This window comes from Convolutriloba macropyga, unplaced genomic scaffold (assembly GCF_964194025.1).
Source record: "Convolutriloba macropyga unplaced genomic scaffold, txConMacr16.3 SCAFFOLD_962, whole genome shotgun sequence".
In the NCBI taxonomy this organism is placed as follows: Eukaryota; Metazoa; Xenacoelomorpha; order Acoela; family Convolutidae; genus Convolutriloba; species Convolutriloba macropyga.
The window spans coordinates 18,741-43,246 of NW_027453501.1; the positions used below are offsets into that span (position 1 = coordinate 18,741).

At 36.3% G+C, this 24,506-nt stretch overlaps 1 protein-coding gene across 1 annotated transcript; it reads right to left on the reverse strand.

The window, feature by feature from the left end:
* Positions 1-652: 652 nt before the first annotated feature.
* On the reverse strand, positions 653-11,556 carry LOC142358338 (E3 ubiquitin-protein ligase TRIM56-like). The gene is made up of 2 exons (XM_075409756.1): positions 11,317-11,556; positions 653-919 (listed from the first exon to the last, which is right to left on the reverse strand). The coding sequence occupies exons 1-2, from the start codon at positions 11,524-11,526 to the stop codon at positions 869-871; spliced, it is 261 nt and encodes an 86-aa protein (XP_075265871.1). The 5' UTR covers positions 11,527-11,556; the 3' UTR covers positions 653-868.
* Between the last annotated feature and the right edge of the window lie 12,950 nt (positions 11,557-24,506).

Here is a 24,506-nt window from a genome sequence, read left to right on the forward strand (position 1 = left end):
CCATGTAAGCCTTACAAAAAGATTGAATGCACATAAAATCTCTTCTTTTTGGCATAGAAAGCTCGGAAAAAGTTCGTTTAGCATAACTTTCGTTGAGCCTACTAATATACTAAATCGATTGCGCTCTTTTTAGGCTTAATATTTTTATGTTTCAAAAAACGTATCGGTTACCAATCTGAGCCGAAAATCGGCTCAGATAATTACCTGCTAAAAAAGATCAAGCTAGATTTGCCTGTAAGTAAACGATGCTTTTCTGCCTTGATGTTACTTTACATACAGTTGCTTACTCATCTTTGCAATCGAAAAAAAAACACTGTTCTTATCAGCTATATCGTTGGTGCCGCTCCTTACTGAGCCACCTTTCGTTTAAAACAAAAACGCTTGTTCGGCATTTTATTTAGCCTAATCGTTGTGAAAATCCTATAAAACAATTAACTGACACCCTTGAATAAATTGTTGCATCGCCCCGAACGGAATTCCTTTAAACTTGTCGTACACAATGTTCAAAAGTCTGCGATTGGGAAAACAAAGGCAGTGGCGTCATCTTTGAGTGTCAGTGGACGGACCAATAACAATCGAGGCCTTAGTCAACATGGTGTTTTCATCTGGATACATTTCACAGAGTGACAAGTGGCCTTTCTGGGTGGGACTGGGACTCAATGCCGGGTCAATGGTCTGAGCGTAAATGAGATGTTGACTGAATTATAACAGCACGTAATTTGGGTATAAAGGTAACGGTTATTGGATGACAAATTAGGCTGTGCTTTGGATCTTATACGAAGACAACAACCTCAATTTATGGTGCAAAATTTGAGCGAAGTGGTGGACCTTGTGCTGATTTATATGCGGACACTTTGTCTTCTGTGGATCAACCTCTCAAAGTTGTACGTGATGATTCACAGGAAAAGAGATTCACAGTCTAAAACACGAAAAAAAATTTAAGACTCGACTGAACTCACTATTTCTTTCTGACGCTCTAAATTTATTAAACCGGCAAATTTAGCAACCACCCTCAATTTTTATTCGGTTTCATTTACTATAATCTGGTATTATCATTTATCCCCCGTCACCGATAACCTACCCCATTTTTGTTTGTTTGTCAAAAAAACCCATCAAATTTGAAAAAATTTGGCCGATTTTTGAACAATTAGCAGTAGTACGTTTTGGTATCTCTGAATTGCAAAAAAGCTGTATACGCCTTATATCTCGCGAAGCAAAAAAAAAGTTTGAAGAAATTGACCAATTGTGAGAAAATTTCTTAGAAATTTATAGAAAAAGGTTATTAATCCGGGATGCAATAAAGGCTTAAAATTGTCAATTTAAAAGAAAAAAAGAACAATTTGATCCATTTCAAATTTGGAAAAAAACTCAGGTTTTTTTTCCAAATAAGCGCTCAACCTTGGAAAGTCGTGATAATTGTGAATTTAACACAAAGGTTCGGAGTCTGAGCAAAGCTCACATCAGTTATGTTGTAAAAAACATTATATGGTTTTTTTAAGCTGCCAGTTCACTGCATCATGCCATAAAAACTTTGCCTCAAGCGTTACAAGACCAATATAAAAAAGGAATTTACGCATTACCGGGTCTGAGTTTCAATCCTAACGCGGTGAAAGTACAAAAACAGCTCAGTTCCAATTGAGACATTTCTTCCGCGATAAAACGACGCTAGTTATATGGCATGATGTGGTGAACAATTCATTGTCCCGTCATCGCAGTAACAACAATAAGCCTTTAACACCTCCGCAGCTTATTGCAGTGCTTGAAGAGTATCAGGAGCGCATAGAAGCTATAGTGTATTGCCCCTGAGAGGGATCTCCTGATTTTTACGATCATCTCAAGCGTAGTACTCTAATTACCATCCACATAGTGAAAGACATTGTGTCTAAACGTAAACAAAAAGATCCTAATTTACATAAAGAGTACAGAGCATTACACCAAAAGCCTGCGCTTAAGCTGAAAACACTCACTATAGTGTTAGCACATAAGAACAAACTCCGCTCCCTGATAAAACGCTCCCGACCAAAAAAGCTCTCTAAGCGCCGTCGGAAAACGCTTCGCACCCGTCATGTGTTCGAGGAGGCGGAACTCACTCAAGCTTTTGATAAACTGAATGTCAGTTAGTGTTGCGTTGTTGTGGGAGTCTACCCGCTGACTGGCGATGTGACTTAGTTTACTCACGAGTTACGGGTTAGTTTGTGATTGGTTCTCTCCAATAGCGCTTTACTAAATTTTTCGCTCTCCCCATTTTTTGAGTTATACACTACCTGCCGTTCCGCAGATTATCTGGTTTCATTTTTCAGTTTCCGTCTTTTTGTTTCCATGTCACCGTGTTTCTTTCTATCCCCCGTTAATCTCTTGTATGATGTAGTATGTTGCGTTTTCGCTGTAGTAAATTTTCCCTGCTAGTATGCTGGCTGGTTGTTTAGTCTCGTTCCTCGCTATGGGGTGACTTAAGTTCATTCTGGAGTTACGGCTGGTTTGTTTCGTGAATTTCACCACACTTGTCTTCTAGCAAGTTGTTGTAGCTTTATTAATTTTGGTAATATGCACTTCTGTAGTCTGGGTATGGTGGTTTGCTAGGGTGTGACCTAAATTCGTTCTGGAGTTACGGCTATTAAATTTCCTGGCCTTTTTGAATTGGGTTATACTACTTCGTTGCCGTAAATTGTTTGATGTTTTGATGCCGTATATAAAGCCCATAATGTTTTGTGCTAGTTTACCTGGCAGTAGCTCCTCTCCCTCTTTCTAGGGTGTGACTTATGTTTATTCTGGAGTTACGGCTAGTTTGTTTGATTGAGTTTGTTGCTGTGGTCTGCTAGCATTGATCTTCCCACCTTTTCGCTTGTGGTTTACCATCTCCCATCCGTTCTATCCCGGCTTCTCGTCCCGTCGCTCGCTACCCACTCGACGTTTGCTTCTCGTCCGTACCGTTTTCCCGTTTCGTCGCGCGCTGTTCGCCCGACGCTCCCGTTTGTCCGTCTGGTTTCCCGTTTCGAGCGGTACTCGTTCGGCATCTCTCGCCGTCCGTCCCGTCTCCCGTTCTGTCCCCTATCGCGCTTTGTGCGCTCACCGTTCTTTCCTTCTTTCGCCGGGTACTATTGTACTCGACGAACATATTTGCTCTTTGGCGGTTTGCTAGGCAAACCGTCACACTAGAGTTCGTTTTAACCCATTTGTGTTGTGTTGCTGTGTGTGTGTACTTTTGTATTAGTACCAAATTCAACTTTTGGTTCCGGTTTTCATAAGATCATGGCAACATTGCAGGACGAATTCAACAAACTTTATAGTGCAAGGGCAAAATTAGAGGCTGAACTTAATAACATCTATGGCGAAATTAACAATGCTGTGGATAAGACAGGTAAGTTATGGTCAAACGTGAAGTGCAAAGATGCTTTTACTGAAGAAGTTGATAAGAATGAAGAGCTTTTTGATCTGGCAAAAAAGATTGAAGATCCATATGCTGCCTGTAAGAACCTTGAAAATTGGTTAGAGACTGTAACAAAGAAAACCGACGAGTTCATTGCTGCTACTCGAGGGTATCTCAATTCGGTCCAAAACAAAGAGACAGCAGAGCAGTATACCTCTCACCATTCAAGATCAGGTTCACACGTGACTTCCACAAAAAAATCAAGTCAGCGTCAACGAGAATTTTAAATATCTAGAATGAAAAGGGCGGAACTTGAGAAACAACATGAAGAAGAGCTGCGCATTGTCAGACAGCGGCTTGAGATTGAAGCACAATCGCAATTGCAAAAATTGGAAATACAGCAGCTTGAGGAAGAACATCGCAAAAGATAGCTGCTGCAGCCCTGGAGGAAATTGAGCTGATGACAAAACCATCATCAGACGGGTCTGGTACAGGCAAAACAAGCAAGCTCTTTACGGAAAGAAGTTCAGTCAAGAGCAAGAAACTTGTTCAAGATTGGATCAATTTGTTACCGGCCGGAAACTTGGCAGATGTAGCAAATGAACCGAGTAGCACTTTTCTGGTTCCATCGCCCAATCCAACCAAGCAATTGTCCAACGTCCTTCAACTCAACTTCCAAATTTAAATTCCAATCTCAATACACATGGTCAGGTTGAGGCCAACATCAATCTCCCTGTCCAGGAGCCGCAAGAACCAAGTAGTAGAAACAATGTAACCAATGATGCACACAATGCAAGCAACATCATGCAAAAGCAGCAACAGCCTCAATATATGCTTCCATCACCACCAATAAACTTTGGTATGCCAACTCAACTAAACGCCACAAACACAGCCCGGCAACTGTCTCAAGCAACAATGCACTTCGATGGTTCACAGTTAGATCGTCAATTCCCTCGCAGGTCGAGCTTGCCGGGACAGTTGAATTTAGTCAGCCCTCCGCATTCGCCATCTTTAAATGCAGTCGTTAATGCTCCGCTAGCACTTAATCCGCCACAAGCACACATAAATGTACCAGCCTCCCATCCCCCGTTCTAAACCCCGTACCACCGCATTTCCCGTTAATCACACCATCATTCCAATTTGCTTCCTCGCCGCCACAAGCAATCCCACTACACGCCAATACCCCAGTGGCGAAAATTTTCAATCCCTTTACCCCCATCTCCGCCTGCACAATTCATTTCCTCCGCAAACGTTTGTGTACCATAAATTATTCATCCACCGCCCCCACCAAAGAGGTACCAGCCCCAACACTTTATCCCTAAAAGCCACGCAGCTCCCAATCCTCCGGATTGAAACATCTGGCGTTTCTCCGCCCCAATCTCATCTAATGCAGTACCACTTGTACGTACAATCGCAAACTTATACACCGTACAACCGGCCCCGTGAATCAACCCTCAAATAACTACATCGCTCCGCTCCTCTCATGTACAAGCAGCAGCAGGGCCTCAAAATTACATAACCTCAGACTTCATGCAAGCAAATCCATTTAGTTTTTCCACAGGTACCGCACCCACCTTTGTCACTCCGATCATTCAGCCAACGTATTGAGCTACCGTTCCGAAACTGTTGTGTTGGGTTGGCCCGCCGCATCTCACACCGTCGGCTCCTTCATTGGACTCCACGGACTTGATAAAGCAGTTGGCGGACGCAATCACTTGTAAGAAGAACGATCCATTGCCCAAATGGAAGTTGTCAATGTATAATGGTGATCCCCTGCAGTGGCATGAATGTTTCGGACAATTTAAAAGTGCCATAGACTCACAGTCGTTGACTGATGATGTCAAGTTAACATACGTGAAAACTCTTGTAACTGGAAAAGCTAAAACCACCATCGCTGAGTTCGCATACTGTGCTGTAATGTATAAGGATGCACTTAAGACACTTGAACGTAAGTTTGGTCAACCCCAGACAGTAGTCAGTGCACACTTACACAAACTCAGCTCTTTTCCTCCACTAAAGATGCACAATAGTGATAACATCATAAACTATTCTGCAACAATTTCAAGTCTTGTTGGGGTCTTTAATTCACTTTCATATGACTCAGACATTACGAGCGTCTCACTTCCTAACACTGCTGTACAAAAGTTTCCGCCCAATCTGAAAGTGTCGTGGTCACTCTTCACAGTGAAGAAACATTGGGTTAAACCAACACTCCTTGACCTCAACGATTGGAAAAACTACATAGAAGCCAAGAACTGAGGTTAACAACAACTCAGTAGTCAAGGCCAAAGTTGCCTCAAGAACTTTTGCTGCTAATACACAAACTAAGGGCAATCAGAGACTAGCCTCAACATCGGCAACGCCTCCTATCCCTCGCTGCATTGTGTGTAAAGGTAACCACCGCATCTGGGAGTGTAGGTTATTCAAAGAAAATTTTCCAATCAGCGAGCAAAGGTAGTGGCGGAAGCAAAACTGTGCTTTTCATGCCTGAGAGAAAAGAATATGTTCAGGCAATGACCAAGTCCTAGGAAATGCAGGAAGAACGGTTGCAACAGCTCCCACAATACACTTCATCATGGAGCTGAGATGGTTTTTCCGTCAAAATCCCCTTCAACCAACAATAGTAATTCTAATGCTGTCGCAAATCAAAGTAAACTGCCTTGTGTCCAATCATCGCGTAAGACCACCACTTTGTAATCTGTGAGTAATGCAAAAAGCCTCCTTCAGGTGACTGAATTACAGTTGAAGAGCTCTTCTGGTAAAGATACGACGGCTTTAGTTTTGTGCGATACCGCTTGCGGTAACTCTTGGGTGTCCAATGATCTTGCAAATAGACTTGGTTTGCACTGTACAGCATTGAAACTGACAGACAAGGGTATAAACACCGAGGAGGTTGTAGACACTAAGTTGGTTGAACTAATTGTAACACCACGCGACAACCATGCATTTGAACCATTTAAAATCAGCCCATACGTGAAGGAAGATTTGAATGTAGGCGCCGATGTCCTCAACATTAAAGCACTTCAGGAAACATAGCGGCACCTAGCAGTTCTAGACCCAGTTACGTATTGCTATGGAAACATCGAGATGATACTGGGACAGGATGTGTATCATGCCATCCGACCATTAGAGTACTTCGCTGCGACGAGAAGTGCTCACCCTTCGCTATTCTCTTACCCATAGTTTGGGTTCTAAGCGGCCCTCTACCTTCATCTTCAGGTTAGTCTCGAGTTGTTTTAAAGCAAATAGGGAGCCGGATTTTGAACTCGCTAGTCAGGTAAAATCTTGGTACGACATGGAGTCGTACGGCGCACTTAAGCAAGTAGACCCTCGATCCACCGCGGATGCACGTGCGTATGATATTCTTGGAAAAACCACAGTGCATAATGGAAAAAGGTACGATGTCGGAATGCTATGGACTGAAGACCATATCAAACTGCCGGACAATTATTTCTCAGCGCTGGTTCAATTAAAATCTTTGGAAAAGCGGCTAACGAAAGATCAGACTTTAAGGGAAAAGTACTCGAATACCATCAAAGAGGACTTAGACAGGGGCTACTTAGTAAGGGTCAAAGATGATCACAAGGTGGAAAGCCGCACGGAACGGGAGTGGTACCTACCACACCATCCGGTTGTTAACCCGAACAAGCCGGGCAAGGTTCGTAGGGTTCTAAACGGATCAGCTAATTTCCATGGAGCATCTCTTAATAAGTCATTACTCACCGGACCTGACTTACTACAAAACCTAATCTGTGTACTCCTACGGTTCAGACAACACCCATTTGCCGTATCCGCCGACATCGAGGGAATGTTTCTCCAAGTTGGAATGTTCCCATGTGATCAGCCATCATTGCGCTTTTTGTGGCGGGAGGACCCCACATTAAGACCAAGCGCTGTATTTAACTGACAAGCTCTTAAGTCTAGTGTCAATTTCTACGACCCAATTGGTCTTGTCGCATCGTTTACTGTTGGTGCTCGGGGTTAATCTTGAAAGACATTTGGCGTGTCAATGGACAAAGTTGGGATGACGAGTTACCTAAAGACACAGTTGACAGATTCCTTGCCTGGTGTGTTGAACTGCCGCGGTTAGCTGAGATCACTATACCAAGAAGTTAATTTTCAGGACCATTCCAACATCTTGATCTCCACATTTTTGGTGATAGCTCGCAAGACGTATTCAGTGCAGTAGGTTTTCTTAGGGCTCAAGTAACTTGTATTTCCGCGGAGATTACAACAGAGCTGGCGTTTGTTCTGGGCAATGCCCGTGTTGCACCTATGAAGGTAATGACTGTTCCTATGTTGGAATTACAAGCCGCTCTCCTCGCTGCCAGTTTAAAAAGGGAAATCTGTTGAGCATTAACGGTTACCGTGGATAAAGTCTTTATGTGGACAGATAGTACCATCGTCTTGCAGTGGATAAACTCAACAAACAAACACCCCATCTTCATTGCAAATCGTGTTTGTGAAATCCTGGAGAACACCAGCGTTGACCAATGGAACCACGTTGCCACTTGTGATAATCCGGCAGATGCTGGCACGCGTGAAGTTTTGCAATCCAGTAGCTCACCGAGGGGTCCCGACTTCTTGAGAACTAAGCAATTCCCTTTTGTACCAAATACTGACGTCGTTCATATTATCAAGCTCGGCGTTGTTACCGAGGAACAAGATGATGACTCCATCTCATCTTTAGCCGCATCCGTAACCAAGCCCCCTAAGGAACAAAGCATTAATCTAATACCGTTTGATAAGTTCAGTTCTTATCAAAAACTACTTCGTGTTACCGCATATGCTCTCCGTCTTTTACCATCTCATGAAAGTTACCGTACCGTAGAGGGCAGCATAGCGGACCCTGTTGAGCTTGACGAAGCAGAGCGTCATCTCCAGTACCTGGTTCAAGGAGAGTCCTTTAATACCGAAAGAAGGGATCTTCTTGACAATAAATCCGTTAAGAAGAATAGCCGCATTGCTCAGTTTAATCAGTGTATTGGGCCTCATGGTCTCATCCGTTCTTCTGGTCGACTCCGACTGCTAGAGGAGATTGATTTTGACACTAAGCATCCTATCGTGCTGGATGAGCTTCATACTTTTATTAAATTGTTCCTGCGGCATACTCACTTGAAGAACCACCATCAGGGCATCGATTATTTACGGTCAAAGGTACAGGAACTTTATTCCATCCTTAAACTACGTTCCAAACTGCGTTCCATCAAATCAAATTGCGTCTTGTGTAGAAAGTTCCGTGCAGCAAACGTTCAACTTATCAGGGCAGACCTCCCAAAGGAGAGACTCGCACACCAGTCTCCTCCCTTTACCAACACCGGGGTTGATTACTTCGACCCATTCTACGTCACAGTTCGTCGGACTACCGAGAAGAGGTGGGGATTTCTCTTCACTTGTCTCACTAATCGTGTGTCCATGTTGAAGTCGTCCCGTCCATGGACACTAGTTCCTGTGTAATGGGAGTGGAGCGGTTCGTCTCCCGTCGGGGTACTCCTGCTATGATTTGGTCGGATAATGGTACGAACTTCATTGGAGCGGAGAAAGAGCTCCGTGAAAGTATGGAAAAATGGAATACGCTTAACATTGCCGCCGAACATGCACGTAAGGGCATTAAGTGAGGTTCAATCCACCCAGTGCGCCACACCAAGGTGGCATCTGGAGCAGGTTAGATCGTAGTTTTAAAAGAGTACTGTACACTATCCACGGTACGCGTCGCCTCAGAGATGAGGTGTTGAACACTACTTTTTGTCTGGTCGAATACGCACTAAACTCATATCCCTGAACGCCCGTAAGCGCCGAACCGTCCGACCTAGGCGCAATAACACCCAACCGTTTTCTACTCGGTAACCAAGCAACCGGAATTCCGTCCATCGTTGTCGTCGACGAGTTCGATCATCGTAAGCGGTACGCCCGTGCACAGTCCTACGCCAATGAAATTTGGACACATTGGCTTAAAGAGTATGTACTTGCGCTGAACCGTAGAGCTAAGTGGCAAACGCCGGCCGAGCATCACCTCAAGGTTGGTGTTTTAGTTTGGATCGTTGAAGAAAGCAACCCTAGGGGTTACTATCCAACTGCTCGAGTTGAAGAACTCCGTTTCGGCTCCAACAGCATCGCCCGCTCCGCCGTCGTACGCACGTCGTCCGGATCGCTCGTCCGCCCGCTCGTTAAGCTTGTACCGATCCTCCAAACATTTTCTTCCGGGCAAGAGGATGTTACTGAGTAAACTAAGTGAACAATCTATCTAAAGCGCTATTTAAATAAAGCGGGAAATGAACAATTTATTCGATCCATCCAGCGAGAAAAGATTACGAAATTTCTTAACCATGTATGCTTTACAAAAAGATTGAATGCACATAAAACCTCTTCTATTTGGCTTAGAAAGCTTGGAAAAAGTTCGTTTAGAATGATTTTCGTTGGGCCTACTAATATACTAAATCTATTGCGCTTTTTTTGGCTTAATATTTTTATGTTTCAAAAACGTATCGGTTACCAATCTGAGTCAAAAATCGGCTCAGACAATTAGCTTTTAAAAAGATCAAGCTAGATTTGGGTGTAAGTAAACGATGCTTTTTTGTGTTGATGTTACTTTACATACAGTTGCTCACTCATCTTTGCAATCGAATAAAACAATGTTCCGATAGACTGTTCTTATCAGCTATATAATTTTTGATCTGATCTGCTTGATGTGAGCTCAGATTTGCAAACCAAAAGACGAATTTTTGTTAGGTCTTTCTTTTTCCTTTCTGGTCACCTCATCAACATCACAACCGATAGAAAAATTTCTGCTTCTTCAGTTGTAGATTCGATCTTCAAATTAATTACGATAATTATCAGTTTCTTGTTCCGGAAAAAATATTCGCGGCCTTAGTGGTCAACGCTAAAAAACGCCTACGTATTAAAAGTTGGAACTATGTAACAAATACTCTTCAGGCCTTGAAAAGAAAATGTTTTTTCTAAGCGTAGACCTTACATAATTTTCGGTTGAATTCAACGTTGATCTTATATCAATTTGCGTTGATTTTAGCGTAGATCTTACTTAATTTTGAGCCGAACTTTTGCGTTAATTTAATATTATTTTGGGTTGACATAAACGCTGACGTTTCTCAGTGTAGCTCTTACATAAATTCAACATTGAAATTTGCCGTTTCATATTACATATTTTAGCGTTTAAATTTGCGTAGATTTTACATCGGAATTTAAACAAATAAGTTTTGCGATAAGAGAAAAGGAATAAAGGTGCCCGCAAAAATATCATAAAAATTGGGTTGGAGCCGGGGGTAAGTAAGTGGCTTAAGGGAGTGGGCAAACCTAGTACGTAGGGTTGAGGAAAGGTAGCTCCGGTGCGGGGAAGTACGCTTGGTGGGAAAGGTGAATTGGGAGAGGCTTGTATGTGGAATATTGGAGCAGTTCGAAATGAGTTTTTTGAGGGACAGTTTTTTCCCTGGACAAGCTACACCAAAATTTTTATCTGACTGAAAAATTTTGAAACATTCGATTTTTAGCAAAACCAACGTTAAATTACGGACTGTTATATTAAAGATCAACAAAAAAGTTAAGGGTTCATTATATGTAATCTGATGGCTAAATTAAGCGCTAAATTATGTAAGATCAAAGCATAACTTTAAGCGATGAATTTATGCAACATCTACTTAGAGAGAATAATAATTGAATATCTTCACACAGAAATGCCAAAATTATGCAAGATCTATGCTTTGAAACGCAACTTTATGTAAGAGGAGCGGTTACCAGCGTTAACAATTTAGAAATCTTACTGCATTTATCTTACAGAAATTTCTCACCGAGCGGGTTGAATTTAGTTGTAAAAAATCTACCTTTTCAACGCAAAATTATGTAGTGAATAACTGCTGTGAATTTTTTAACTTCTCAAGGAAAATTCTAGCTATATTATTCATTTTCATTACGGGATCTGAATTGAAATCACTTACAGCAACAGCTGCATAATTGATTGGGGAGTCCTCTTCCACTGATTTGTCAGATATTTGAGCCCCACAGTCAGGACAGCGTCTGGATTCACCAATCAGGATATCCTTCAAACAATCTGTGCAGAACGAATGGCCACAAAGCAACATCCGGGGATTATTTAAAGTCTCAAGGCAAACAGTGCAGAGTGTAAAATCAATACCCCCTTCTGCCATTTTTCTAACTTTTGATCTTGTGGATCTAATTGTTTCTTATCAACCACGTTACCAAAGAGTTAGTCGCAATTTATGAACCGTAAAACTATACAAACTTGAGCATAAATAGCAGTTGTTTAATATTGAAACTACGAACTATTTGCATAGTAAGCGAAAAGCAGTCTGAAGTTTAACCCTAGGAGAGAGAACATGAGATGCATTGAATTCTTGAGATCTGAGCCGTATAGGTTTATAGAAAAGAACACCTCAGAAGCAATTAACACAATTTGTTAAATATCCATTGGTCCTTGCTGGTCCGTCTTTGGTACGTTTGTTTTCGAACACCGGAAAGATTGTTTTTCATTTAGAGAAGCAAAAGAACTCAATTAAATTATGTTCGCTTATTTTCATAAAGAAGACATCTGAGCCTGAAATTATAAACTGGTTTTATAGCCTTCATCAACAAATCTGGCTCAGTATTGAATAACAACTAGCAGGCCCGCAAAAGCATCGCAAGAAAATCATTTAAAAGAATAGGTTTAAAACTGAGACTTTTTTCGTACCAGCTCGAGCTGTAAGCCATGCCCCTCGTTCAACAGCCACAGGTATTACGTTACGTTACCGATGTGTTTGGTTTAGTATATTACACCAAGTAACACCAATTTTTTGATTAAAGACTTAATTGGCTGAGCTATCTTGCATATTTAAGTACCGCTAAGACCGCTCACGGACTCCTACATGATGGCAGAGCATAACTCATATAAAACAATAATCTAAATGTTTAAGGTGTGGTAAAACAGGCGAAGAGCGGATGAGAATAAAATCCTAATTTTTCGAAAAAAATCGCATCTTTCGAGATCACATTTTATACTGCCAAATTACCTATAAAATCCAAGTCAAACACCCAAACACGAATGAGCGATTCATCTCCCCCATACTCAAAAGAGCTGCAGCACTTACAGCTGAAAGCCCCGAGGGGATTACATGTGCTGCAAGTGCCGACCAACTGGGAGCGCGAAAGCTGGAAATGAAAAGTCCAAACGTGTCCAAGTGAAGGACTTGGCCAATCTACCTCCATCATAATTGGAGGTGAACATTAACAATCTATTACAATAGATGACGTCGTCACATACTACGTAATCTTAAATTCGTGCGTAAAGAAAGTGAAAAAAGAAAGTGAGAAAAGAAAGTGAGAAAAGAAAGTGAGAAAAAGTGAGAAAAGAAAGTGAGAAAAGATAGCGGGGAAAGAAAAAGAGAAAAGAAAATGGAAGAAGAAAGTGAGGGAAAAAGTGAGGAAAAACAGTGAGAAAAGAAAGTGAGAAAAGAAAGTGAGAAAAGAAAGTGAGAAAAGAAAGTGAGAAAAGAAAGTGAGAAAAGAAAGTGAGAAAAGAAAGTGAGAAAAGAAACTGAGAAAAGAAAGTGAGAAAACAAAGTGAGAAAAGAAAGTAAGAAAAGAAAGTGAGAAAAGAAAGTGAGAAAAGAAAGTGAGAAAAGAAAGTGAGAAAAGAAAGTGAGAAAAAAGGGAGGAAAAAAATAGGAAAAGAAATGAGAAAAAAAAGTAGTAAAGTAAAAAAAGAAAGAGAGAAAAGAAATTGAGAGAAGAAAGTGAGAAAAGAAAGTGAGAAAAGAAAAGAGGAAAGAAAAAGAGCAAAGAAAGTGAGAAAAGAAAGTGAGAAAAGAAAGTGAGAAAAGAAAATAAGAAAAGAAAGTGAGAAAAGAAAGTGAGAAAAGAAAGCGAGGAAAAAAAGAAAAGAAAGTGAGAAAAGAAGGTGAGAAAAGAAAAAAAGAAAAGAAGGTGAGAAAAGAAAAAAGAAAAGAAAAAGAGAAAAGAAAATGAGAAACGAAAGTGAGGAAAGAAAGTGAGAAAAGAAAGTGAGAAAAAAAACGAAAAAAGAGAGTGAAAAAAGAAAATGAGAAAAGAAAGTGAGAAAAAATGAGGAAAAAATGAGAAAAGAAAGTGAGAAAAGAAAGTGAGAAAAAAAAGTGAGAAAAGAAAGTGAGAAAAAAAACGAAAAAAGAGAGTGAAAAAAGAAAATGAGAAAAGAAAGTGAGAAAAGAAAGTGAGAAAAGAAAGTGAGAAAAGAAAGTGAGAAAAGAAAGTGAGAAAAAAAGTGAGAAAAGAAAGTGAGAAAAGAAAGTGAGAAAAGAAAGTGAGAAAAGAAAATGAGAAACGAAAGTGAGGAAAGAAGGTGAGAAAAGAAATTGAGACGAAAATGAAGAAAAAATGAGAAAAGAAAGTGAGAAAAGAAAGTGAGAAAAAAAAGTGAAAAGAAAGTGAGAAAAAAACGAAAAAAGAGAGTGAAAAAAGAAGAGAAAAGAAAGTGAGAAAAGAAAATCAGAAAAGAAAGTGAGAAAAGAAAGTGACAAAAGTGAGAAAAGAAAGTGAGCAAAAAAGTAAGAAAAGAAAGTGAGAAAAGAAAGTGAGAAAAGAAATTGAGAAAAAGAATTGAGAAAAGATCGTGAGGAAAGAAAAAGAGAAAAGAAAGTGGAAGAAGAAAGTGAGGGAAAAAGAGAGGAAAGACAGTGAGAAAAGAAAGTCAGAAATGAAAGTGAGAAAAGAAAGTGAGAAAAGAAAGTGAGAAAAGAAAGTGAGAAAAGAAAGTGAGAAAAGAAAGTGAGAAAAGAAAATGAGAGAAGAAAGTGAGAAAAGAAAGTGAGGAAAAAAAGAGAAAAGAAAGTGAGAAAAGGAAGTGAGAAAAGAGAGTAAGAAAAGAAAGTGAGAAAAGAAAGTGAGAAAAGAAAGTGAGAAAAGAAAGTGAGAAAAGAAAGTGAGAAAAAAGGGAGGAAAAAAATAAGAAAAGAAATGAGAAAAAAAATAGTAAAGTGAAAAAAGAAAGAGAGAAAAGAAATTGAGAGAAGAAAGTGAGAAAAGAAAGTGAGAAAAGAAAAGAGGAAAGAAAAAGAGAAAAGAAAAAGAGAAAAGAAAAAGAGCAAAGAAAGTGAGAAAAGAAAGTGAGAAAAGAAAGTGAGAAAAGAAAATAAGAAAAGAAAGTGAGAAAAGAAAGTGAGAAAAGAAAGCGAGGAAAAAAAGAAAAGAAAGTGAGAAAAGAAGGTGAGAAAAGAAAAGAGAAAAGAAAAAGAGAAAAGAAAATGAGAAACGAAAGTGAGGAAAGAAAGTGAGAAAAGAAAGTGAGAAAAAAAACGATAAAAGAGAGTGAAAAAAGAAAATGAGAAAAGAAAGTGAGAAAAAATGAGGAAAAAATGAGAAAAGAAAGTGAGAAGAGAAAGTGAGAAAAAAAAGTGAGAAAAGAAAGTGAGAAAAAAAACGAAAAAAGAGAGTGAAAAAGAAAATGAGAAAAGAAAGTGAGAAAAGAAAGTGAGAAAAGAAAGTGAGAAAAGAAAGTGAGAAAAGAAAGTGAGAAAAAAAGTGAGAAAAGAAAGTGAGAAAAGAAAGTGAGAAAAAAAATGAGAAACGAAAGTGAGGAAAGAAGGTGAGAAAAGAAATTGAGATGAAAATGAGGAAAAAATGAGAAAAGAAAGTGAGAAAAGAAAGTGAGAAAAAAAAGTGAAAAGAAAGTGAGAAAAAAACGAAAAAAGAGAGTGAAAAAAGAAGAGAAAAGAAAGTGAGAAAAAAAATCAGAAAAGAAAGTGAGAAAAGAAAAGGAGAAAAGAAAAAGAGAAAAGAAAGTGAGAAAAGAAAGTGACAAAAGTGAGAAATGAAAGTGAGCAAAAAAAGTAAGAAAAGAAAGTGAGAAAAGAAAGTGAGAAAAGAAAGTGAGAAAAAGAATTGAGAAAAGATCGTGAGGAAAGAAAAAGAGAAAAGAAAGTGGAAGAAGAAAGTGAGGGAAAAAAAGAGGAAAGACAGTGAGAAAAGAAAGTCAGAAATGAAAGTGAGAAAAGAAAGTGAGAAAAGAAAGTGAGAAAAGAAAGTGAGAAAAGATAGTGAGAAAAGAAAGTGAGAAAAGAAAGTGAGAAAAGAAAGGGAGAAAAGAAAATGAGAAAAGAAAGAGTAAATTGAGAAAAGAAAGTGAGAGAAGAAAATGAGAGAAGAAAGTGAGAAAAGAAAGTGAGAAAAGTGAGAAAAGAAAATGAGAAAAGAAAGAGTAAATTGAGAAAAGAAAGTGAGAGAAGAAAATGAGAGAAGAAAGTGAGAAAAGAAAGTGAGAAAAGTGAGAAAAAAAAGGACTAAAGAAAGTGAGAAAAGAAAGTGAGAAAAGAAAATGAGAAAAGGAAGTGAGAAAAAAACGAGACAAAAAAAAGAGAAAAGAAAGTGAGAAAAGAAAGTGAAAAAAGAAATTGAGAAAAGAAAGTGAGAAAACAAAATGAGAGAAGAAAGTGAGAAAAGAAAGTGCGGAAAAAAAGAGAAAAGAAAGTGAGAAAAGAAAAAGAGAAAAGAAAGTGAGAAAAGAAAGTGAGAAAAGAAAATGAGAAACGAAAGTGAGGAAAGAAGGTGAGAAAAAATGAGGAAAAAATGAGAAAAGAAATTGAGAAAAAAAGTGAAAAAAAGTGAGAAAAGAAAGTGAGAAAAAAACGAAAAAAGAGAGTGAGAAAAGAAATTGAGAAAAGAAAAAGAGAAAAGAAAGTGAGAAAAGAAAGCGAGAAAAGAAAGTGAGACAAAAAAGTGAAAAGAAAGTGAGAAAAAAACGAAAAAAGAGAGTAAAAAAAGAAGAGAAAAGAAAGTGAGAAAAGAAAGTCAGAAAAGAAAGTGAGAAAAGAAAAAGAGAAAAGAAAAAGAGAAAAGAAAGTGAGAAAAGAAAGTGAGAAAAGAAAGTGACAAAAGTGAGAAAAGAAAGTGAGAAAAAAAAAGTGGGCAAAAAAAGCAAGAAAAGAAAGTGAGAAAAGAAAGTGAGAAAAGAAAGTGAGAAAAAGAATTGAGAAAAGATCGTGAGGAAAGAAAAAGAGAAAAGAAAGTGGAAGAAGAAAGTGAGGGAAAAAGAGAGGAAAGACAGTGAGAAAAGAAAGTCAGAAATGAAAGTGAGAAAAGAAAGTGAGAAAAGAAAGTGAGAAAAGAAAGTGAGAAAAGATAGTGAGAAAAGAAAGTGAGAAAAGAAAGTGAGAAAAGAAAGGGAGAAAAGAAAATGAGAAAAGAAAGAGTAAATTGAGAAAAGAAAGTGAGAGAAGAAAATGAGAGAAGAAAGTGAGAAAAGAAAGTGAGAAAGGTGAGAAAAGAAAATGAGAAAAGAAAGAGTAAATTGAGAAAAGAAAGTGAGAGAAGAAAATGAGAGAAGAAAGTGAGCAAAAAAAGCAAGAAAAGAAAGTGAGAAAAGAAAATGAGAAACGAAAGTGAGGAAAGAAGGTGAGAAAAAATGAGGAAAAAATGAGAAAAGAAATTGAGAAAAAAAGTGAAAAAAAGTGAGAAAAGAAAGTGAGAAAAAAACGAAAAAAGAGAGTGAGAAAAGAAATTGAGAAAAGAAAAAGAGAAAAGAAAGTGAGAAAAGAAAGCGAGAAAAGAAAGTGAGACAAAAAAGTGAAAAGAAAGTGAGAAAAAAACGAAAAAAGAGAGTAAAAAAAGAAGAGAAAAGAAAGTGAGAAAAGAAAGTCAGAAAAGAAAGTGAGAAAAGAAAAAGAGAAAAGAAAAAGAGAAAAGAAAGTGAGAAAAGAAAGTGAGAAAAGAAAGTGACAAAAGTGAGAAAAGAAAGTGAGAAAAAAAAAAGTGGGCAAAAAAAGCAAGAAAAGAAAGTGAGAAAAGAAAGTGAGAAAAGAAAGTGAGAAAAAGAATTGAGAAAAGATCGTGAGGAAAGAAAAAGAGAAAAGAAAGTGGAAGAAGAAAGTGAGGGAAAAAGAGAGGAAAGACAGTGAGAAAAGAAAGTCAGAAATGAAAGTGAGAAAAGAAAGTGAGAAAAGAAAGTGAGAAAAGAAAGTGAGAAAAGATAGTGAGAAAAGAAAGTGAGAAAAGAAAGTGAGAAAAGAAAGGGAGAAAAGAAAATGAGAAAAGAAAGAGTAAATTGAGAAAAGAAAGTGAGAGAAGAAAATGAGAGAAGAAAGTGAGAAAAGAAAGTGAGAAAAGTGAGAAAAGAAAATGAGAAAAGAAAGAGTAAATTGAGAAAAGAAAGTGAGAGAAGAAAATGAGAGAAGAAAGTGAGCAAAAAAAGCAAGAAAAGAAAGTGAGAAAAGAAAGTGAGAAAAGAAAGTGAGAAAAGAAAGTGAGCAAAAAAAGCAAGAAAAGAAAGTGAGAAAAGAAAGTGAGAAAAGAAAGTGAGAAAAAGAATTGAGAAAAGATCGTGAGGAAAGAAAAAGAGAAAAGAAAGTGGAAGAAGAAAGTGAGGGAAAAAGAGAGAAAAGACAGTGAGAAAAGAAAATCAGAAATGAAAGTGAGAAAAGAAAGTGAGAAAAGAAAGTGAGAAAAGAAAGTGAGAAAAGATAGTGAGAAAAGAAAGTGAGAAAAGAAAGTGAGAAAAGAAAGGGAGAAAAGAAAATGAGAAAAGAAAGAGTAAATTGAGAAAAGAAAGTGAGAGAAGAAAATGAGAGAAGAAAGTGAGAAAAGAAAGTGAGAAAAGAAAGTGAGAAAAGAAAGTGAGAAAAGAAAGTGAGAAAAGAAAGTGAGAAAAGAAAGTGAGAAAAGATAGTGAGAAAAGAAAGGGAGAAAAGAAAATGAGAAAAGAAAGAGTAAATTGAGAAAAGAAAGTGAGAGAAGAAAATGAGAGAAGAAAGTGAGAAAAGAAAGTGAGAAAAGTGAGAAAAGAAAATGAGAAAAGAAAGAGTAAATTGAGAAAAGAAAGTGAGAGAAGAAAATGAGAGAAGAAAGTGAGCAAAAAAAGCAAGAAAAGAAAGTGAGAAAAGAAAGTGAGAAAAGAAAGTGAGAAAAGAAAGTGAGCAAAAAAAGCAAGAAAAGAAAGTGAGAAAAGAAAGTGAGAAAAGAAAGTGAGAAAAAGAATTGAGAAAAGATCGTGAGGAAAGAAAAAGAGAAAAGAAAGTGGAAGAAGAAAGTGAGGGAAAAAGAGAGAAAAGACAGTGAGAAAAGAAAGTCAGAAATGAAAGTGAGAAAAGAAAGTGAGAAAAGAAAGTGAGAAAAGAAAGTGAGAAAAGATAGTGAGAAAAGAAAGTGAGAAAAGAAAGTGAGAAAAGAAAGGGAGAAAAGAAAATGAGAAAAGAAAGAGTAAATTGAGAAAAGAAAGTGAGAGAAGAAAATGAGAGAAGAAAGTGAGAAAAGAAAGTGAGAAAAGTGAGAAAAGAAAATGAGAAAAGAAAGAGTAAATTGAGAAAAGAAAGTGAGAGAAGAAAATGAGAGAAGAAAGTGAGAAAAGAAAGTGAGAAAAGTGAGAAAAAAAGGAGAAAAGAAAGTGAGAAAAGAAAGTGAGAAAAGAAAATGAGAAAAGGAAGTGAGAAAAAAACGAGACAAGAAAAAGAGAAAAGAAAGTGAGAAAAGAAAGTGAAAAAAGAAATTGAGAAAAGAAAGTGAGAAAACAAAATGAGAGAAGAAAGTGAGAAAAGAAAGTGCGGAAAAAAAAAGAAAGTGAGAAAAGAAAATGAGAAAAGAAAGTGAGAAAAGAAAGTGAGAAAAGAAAATGAGAAACGAAAGTGAGGAAAGAAGGTGAGAAAAAATGAGGAAAAAATGAGAAAAGAAAGTGAGAAAAAAAGTGAAAGAAAGTGAGAAAAAAACGAAAAAAGAGAGTGAGAAAAGAAATTGAGAAAAGAAAAAGAGAAAAGAAAGTGAGAAAAGAAAGTGAGAAAAGAAAGTGAGACAAAAAAGTGAAAAGAAAGTGAGAAAAAAACGAAAAAAGAGAGTAAAAAAAGAAGAGAAAAGAAAGTGAGAAAAGAAAGTCAGAAAAGAAAGTGAGAAAAGAAAAAGAGAAAAGAAAAAGAGAAAAGAAAAAGAGAAAAGAAAGTGAGAAAAGAAAGTGAGAAAAGAAAGTGACAAAAGTGAGAAAAGAAAGTGAGAAAAAAAAGTGGGCAAAAAAAGCAAGAAAAGAAAGTGAGAAAAGAAAGTGAGACAAGAAAGTGAGAAAAGAAAGTGAGACAAGATCGTGCGGAAAGAGAAAGAGAAAAGAAAGTGGAAGAAGAAAGTGAGGGAAAAAGAGAGGAAAGACAGTGAGAAAAGAAAGTGAGAAAAGAAACTGAGAAAAGAAAGTGAGAAAAGAAAGTGAGAAAAGAAAGTGAGAAAAGAAAGTGAGAAAAGAAAGTGAGAAAAGAAAGGGAGAAAAGAAAGTGAGAAAAGAAAGTGAGAAAAGAAAGTGAGAAAAGAAAGTGAGAAAAAAGGGAGGAAAAAATGAGAAAAGAAAATGAGAAAAGAAAGAATAAATTGAGAAAAGAAAGTGAGAGAAGAAATTGAGAAAAGAAAGTGAGAAAAAGTGAGAAAAGAAAGTGAGAAAAAAACGAAAAAAGAGAGTGAGAAAATAAATTGAGAAAAGAAAAAGAGAAAAGAAAGTGAGAAAAGAAAGTGAGAAAAGAAAGTGAGACAAAAAAGTGAAAAGAAAGTGAGAAAAAAACAAAAAGAGAGTAAAAAAAGAAGAGAAAAGAAAGTGAGAAAAGAAAGTCAGAAAAGAAAGTGAGAAAAGAAAAAGAGAAAAGAAAAAGAGAAAAGAAAGAGAGAAAAGAAAGTGAGAAAAGAAAGTGACAAAAGTGAGAAAAGAAAGTGAGAAAAGAAAGTGAGCAAAAAAAGCAAGAAAAGAAAGTGAGAAAAGAAAGTGAGACAAGAAAGTGAGAAAAGAAAGTGAGAAAAGATCGTGAGGAAAGAAAAAGAGAAAAGAAAGTGGAAGAAGAAAGTGAGGGGAAAAAGAGAGGAAAGACAGTGAGAAAAGAAAGTGAGAAATGAAAGTGAGAAAAGAAAGTGAGAAAAGAAAGTGAGAAAAGAAAGTGAGAAAAGAAAGTCAGAAAAGAAAGTGAGAAAAGAAAGTGAGAAAAGAAAAAGAGAAAAGAAATTGAGAAAAGAAAGTGAGAAAAGAAAGTGAGAAAAGAAAGTGAGAAAAAAGGGAGGAAAAAAATGAGAAAAGAAAATGAGAAAAGAAAGAGTAAATTGAGAAATGAAAGTGAGAGAAGAAAATGAGAGAAGAAAGTGAGAAAAGAAAGTGAGAAAAGTGAGAAAAAAAAGGGAGAAAAGAAAATGAGAAAAGGAAGTGAGAAAAAAAACGAGACAAGAAAAAGAGAAAAGAAATTGAGAAAAGAGAGAAAAGAAAAAGAGAAAAGAACAAGAGGAAAGAAAGTGAGAAAAGAAAGTGAAAAAAGAAAGTGAGAAAAGAAAGTGAGAAAACAAAATGAGAGAAGAAAGTGAGAAAAGAAAGTGAGAAAAAAGGGAGGCAAAAATGAGAAAAGAAAGTGAGAAAAGGAAGTGAGAAAGAAAGTGAGGAAAAAAAGAGAAAAGAAAGTGAGAAAAGAAAAAGACAAAAGAAAGTGAGAAAAGAAAGTTAGAAAAGAAAATGAGAAAAGAAAGTGAGGAAAGAAGGTGAGAAAAAATGAGGAAAAAATGAGGAAAGAAAGTGAGAAAAAAGTGAGAAAAAGTGAGAAAAGAAAGTGAGAAAAAAACGAAAAAAGAGAGTGAGAAAAGAAATTGAGAAAAGAAAAAGAGAAAAGAAAGTGAGAAAAGAAAGTGAGAAAAGAAAGTGAGAAAAGAAAATGAGAAACGAATGTGAGGAAAGAAAGTGAGAAAAAATGAGGAAAAAATGAGAAAAGAACGTGAGAAAAAAGTGAGAAAAAGTGAGAAAAGGAAGTGAGAAAAAAACGAAAAAAAAGAGTGAAAAAAAGAAAAAGAGAAAAGAAAGTGAGAAAAGAAAGTGAGAAAAAAAAATGAGAAAAAAAAGTGAGAAAAGAAAGTGAGAAAAAAAGCGAGAAAAGAAAGTGAGAAAAGTAAGTGAGAAAATAAAGTGAGAAAAGAAAGTGAGAAAAGAAATTGAGGAAAAAAAATGAGAAACGAAAGCGAGGAAAGAAGATGAGAAAAGAAAGTGAGAAAAAATGAGGAGAAAATGAGAAAAGAAAGTGAGAAAAAAAGTGAGAAAAGAAAGTGAGAAAAAAATTGGAAAAAGAGAGTGAAAGAAAAAGAGAAAAGAAAGTGGGAAAAGAAAGTGAGAAAAGAAAAAGAGAAAAGAAAGTGAGAAAAGAATGTGATAAAAGAAAGTGAGAAAAGAAAGTGAGAAAAGAAAGTGAGAAAAGAAAGTGAGAAAAGAAAGTGAGCAAAAAAAGTGAGAAAAGAAAGTGAGAAAAGAAAGTGAGAAAAGAAAGTGAGAAACGAAAGTGAGAAAAGAAAGTGAGAAAAGAAAGTAAGACAAGAAAGTGAGAAAAGAAAAGGAGAAAAAAAGGAGAAAAGAAAGTGAGAAAAGAAAGTGAGAAAAGAAAGTGAGAAAAGAAAGTGAGGAGAAAAAGAGAAAAAAGAAAAATTGAGAAAAGAAAGTGAGAAAAGAAAGTGAGAAAAGAAAGTGAGAAAAGAAAGTGAGAAACGAAGGTGAGGAAAGAAGGTGAGAAAAGAAAGTGAGAAAAAATTAGGAAAAAATGAGAAAAGAAAGTGAGAAAAAAAAGTGAGAAAAAAAAGTGAGGAAAGAAAGTAAGAAAAAAAACGAGAAAAGAGAGTGAAAGAAAAAGAGAAAAGAAAGTGAGAAAAAAACGAAAAAAGAGAGTGAAAAAAGAAAAAGAGAAAAGAAAATGAGAAAAGAAAGTGAGAAAAGAAATTGAGAAAAGAAAGTGAGAAAAGAAAGTGAGAAAAGAAAGTGAGAAAAGAAAGTTAGAATGGAAATTGAGAAAAGAAAGTGGGAAAAGAAAGTGAGAAAAGAAAGTGACAAAAGAAAGTGAGAAAAAGAAATGAGAAAAGAAAATGAGAAACGAAAGTGAGGAAAGAAGGTGAGAAAAGAAAGTGAGAAAAAATGAGGAAAAAATGAGAAAAGAAAGTGAGAAAAAAAAGTGAGAAAAAAAAGTGAGGAAAGAAAGTAAGAAAAAAAACGAGAAAAGAGAGTGAAAGAAAAAGAGAAAAGAAAGTGAGAAAAGAAAGTGAGAAAAGAAAAAGAGAAAAAAAAGAGAAAAGAAAGTGAGAAAAAAAAGTGAGAAAAGAAAGTGAGAAAGGAAAGTGAGCAAAAAAAGTGAGCAAAAAAAGTGAGAAAAGAAAGTGAGAAAAGAAAGTGAGAAAAGAAAGTGAGCAAAGAAAGTGAGAAAAAATGAGGAAAAAATGAGAAAAGAAAGTGAGAAAAAAAGTGAGAAAAAAAAGTGAGGAAAGAAAGTAAGAAAAAAAACGAGAAAAGAGAGTGAAAGAAAAAGAGAAAAGAAAGTGAGAAAAGAAAGTGAGAAAAGAAAAAGAGAAAAAAAAGAGAAAAGAAAGTGAGAAAAAAAAGTGAGAAAAGAAAGTGAGAAAGGAAAGTGAGCAAAAAAAGTGAGCAAAAAAAAGTGAGAAAAGAAAGTGAGAAAAGAAAGTGAGAAAAGAAAGTGAGAAAAAAAAGTGAGAAAAAAAAGTGAGGAAAGAAAGTAAGAAAAAAAACGAGAAAAGAGAGTGAAAGAAAAAGAGAAAAGAAAGTGAGAAAAAAAACGAAAAAAGAGAGTGAAAAAAGAAAAAGAGAAAAGAAAATGAGAAAAGAAAGTGAGAAAAGAAATTGAGAAAAGAAAGTGAGAAAAGAAAGTGAGAAAAGAAAGTGAGAAAAGAAAGTTAGAATGGAAATTGAGAAAAGAAAGTGGGAAAAGAAAGTGAGAAAAGAAAGTGACAAAAGAAAGTGAGAAAAAGAAATGAGAAAAGAAAATGAGAAACGAAAGTGAGGAAAGAAGGTGAGAAAAGAAAGTGAGAAAAAATGAGGAAAAAATGAGAAAAGAAAGTGAGAAAAAAAGTGAGAAAAAAAATTGAGGAAAGAAAGTAAGAAAAAAAACGAGAAAAGAGAGTGAAAGAAAAAGAGAAAAGAAAGTGAGAAAAGAAAGTGAGAAAAGAAAAAGAGAAAAAAAAGAGAAAAGAAAGTGAGAAAAAAACGTGAGAAAAGAAAGTGAGAAAGGAAAGTGAGCAAAAAAAGTGAGCAAAAAAAAGTGAGAAAAGAAAGTGAGAAAAGAAAGTGAGAAAAGAAAGTGAGCAAAGAAAGTGAGAAAATAAAGTGAGAAAAGAAAGTGAGAAAAGAAAAGGAGAAAAGAAAAGGAGAAAAGAAAGTGAGAAAAAAAAAGTGAGAAAAGAGAGTGAGGAAAAAAAGAGAAAAAGAAAAATTGAGAAAAGAAAGTGAGAAAAGAAATAGAGAAAAGAAAGTGAGAAAAGAAAGTGAGAAGAGGAAGTGAGAACAGAAAGTGAGAAAAGAAACTGAGAAAAGAAAGTGAGAAAAGAAAGTGAGAAAAGGAAGTGAGAAAAGGAAGTGAGAAAAGAAAGAGAGAAAAGAAAGTGAGAAAAGAAAGTGAGGAAAAAAAGAGAAAAGAAGGTGAGAAAAGAAAAAGAGAAAAGTGAGATTAGAACGTGAGAAAAGAAACTAAGAAAAGAAAGTGAGAAAACAAAGTGAGAAAAGAAAGTGAGAAAAGAAAGTGAGAAAAAAGGGAGGCAAAAATGAGAAAAGAAAGTGAGAAAAGGAAGTGAGAAAGAAAGTGAGAAAAAGAAAATGAGAAAAAGAAAGTGAGAAAAATAAAAGTGAGAAGAAAGTGAGAAAAAGATAGTGAGAAAAGAAAGTGAGAAAAGAAAGTGAGAAAAGAAAGTTAGAACAAAAGAGAAAAGAAAGTGAGAAAAAAAGTGAGAGAAGAAAGTGAGAAAAGAAAGTGAGAAGAGAAAGTGAGAAAAAAAAGTGAGAAAAGAAAGAGAGAAAAGAAAGTGAGAAAAAAAGTTAGAAAACATAGTGAGAGAAGAAAGTGAGAAAAGAAAGTGAGAAGAGAAAGTGAGAAAAGAAAGTGAGAAAAGAAAGTGAGAAGAGAAAGTGAGAAAAGAAAGTGAGAAAAGAAAGCGAGGAAAGTGAGCAAAAAAAGGTCTTTTTCATAGTGGCTCTTAATCTATCTATTTCGGGGCACTTTCTTAAGGCCCTGCTCAACTTTTTGAGTTTCCGTCTGTCAGACTCTTGGCTTTTCGTTTTATAGACAGAATAATTCAATGCCGTCTGCAACCGCTCAACAGCAACCATATTTTGCTGCTCAAATTTTGTGATCTCAGCTTTAAAGCTTTGCTGCAGTCCTTTTATTGGTAGAGCAGTCGTTTCTGA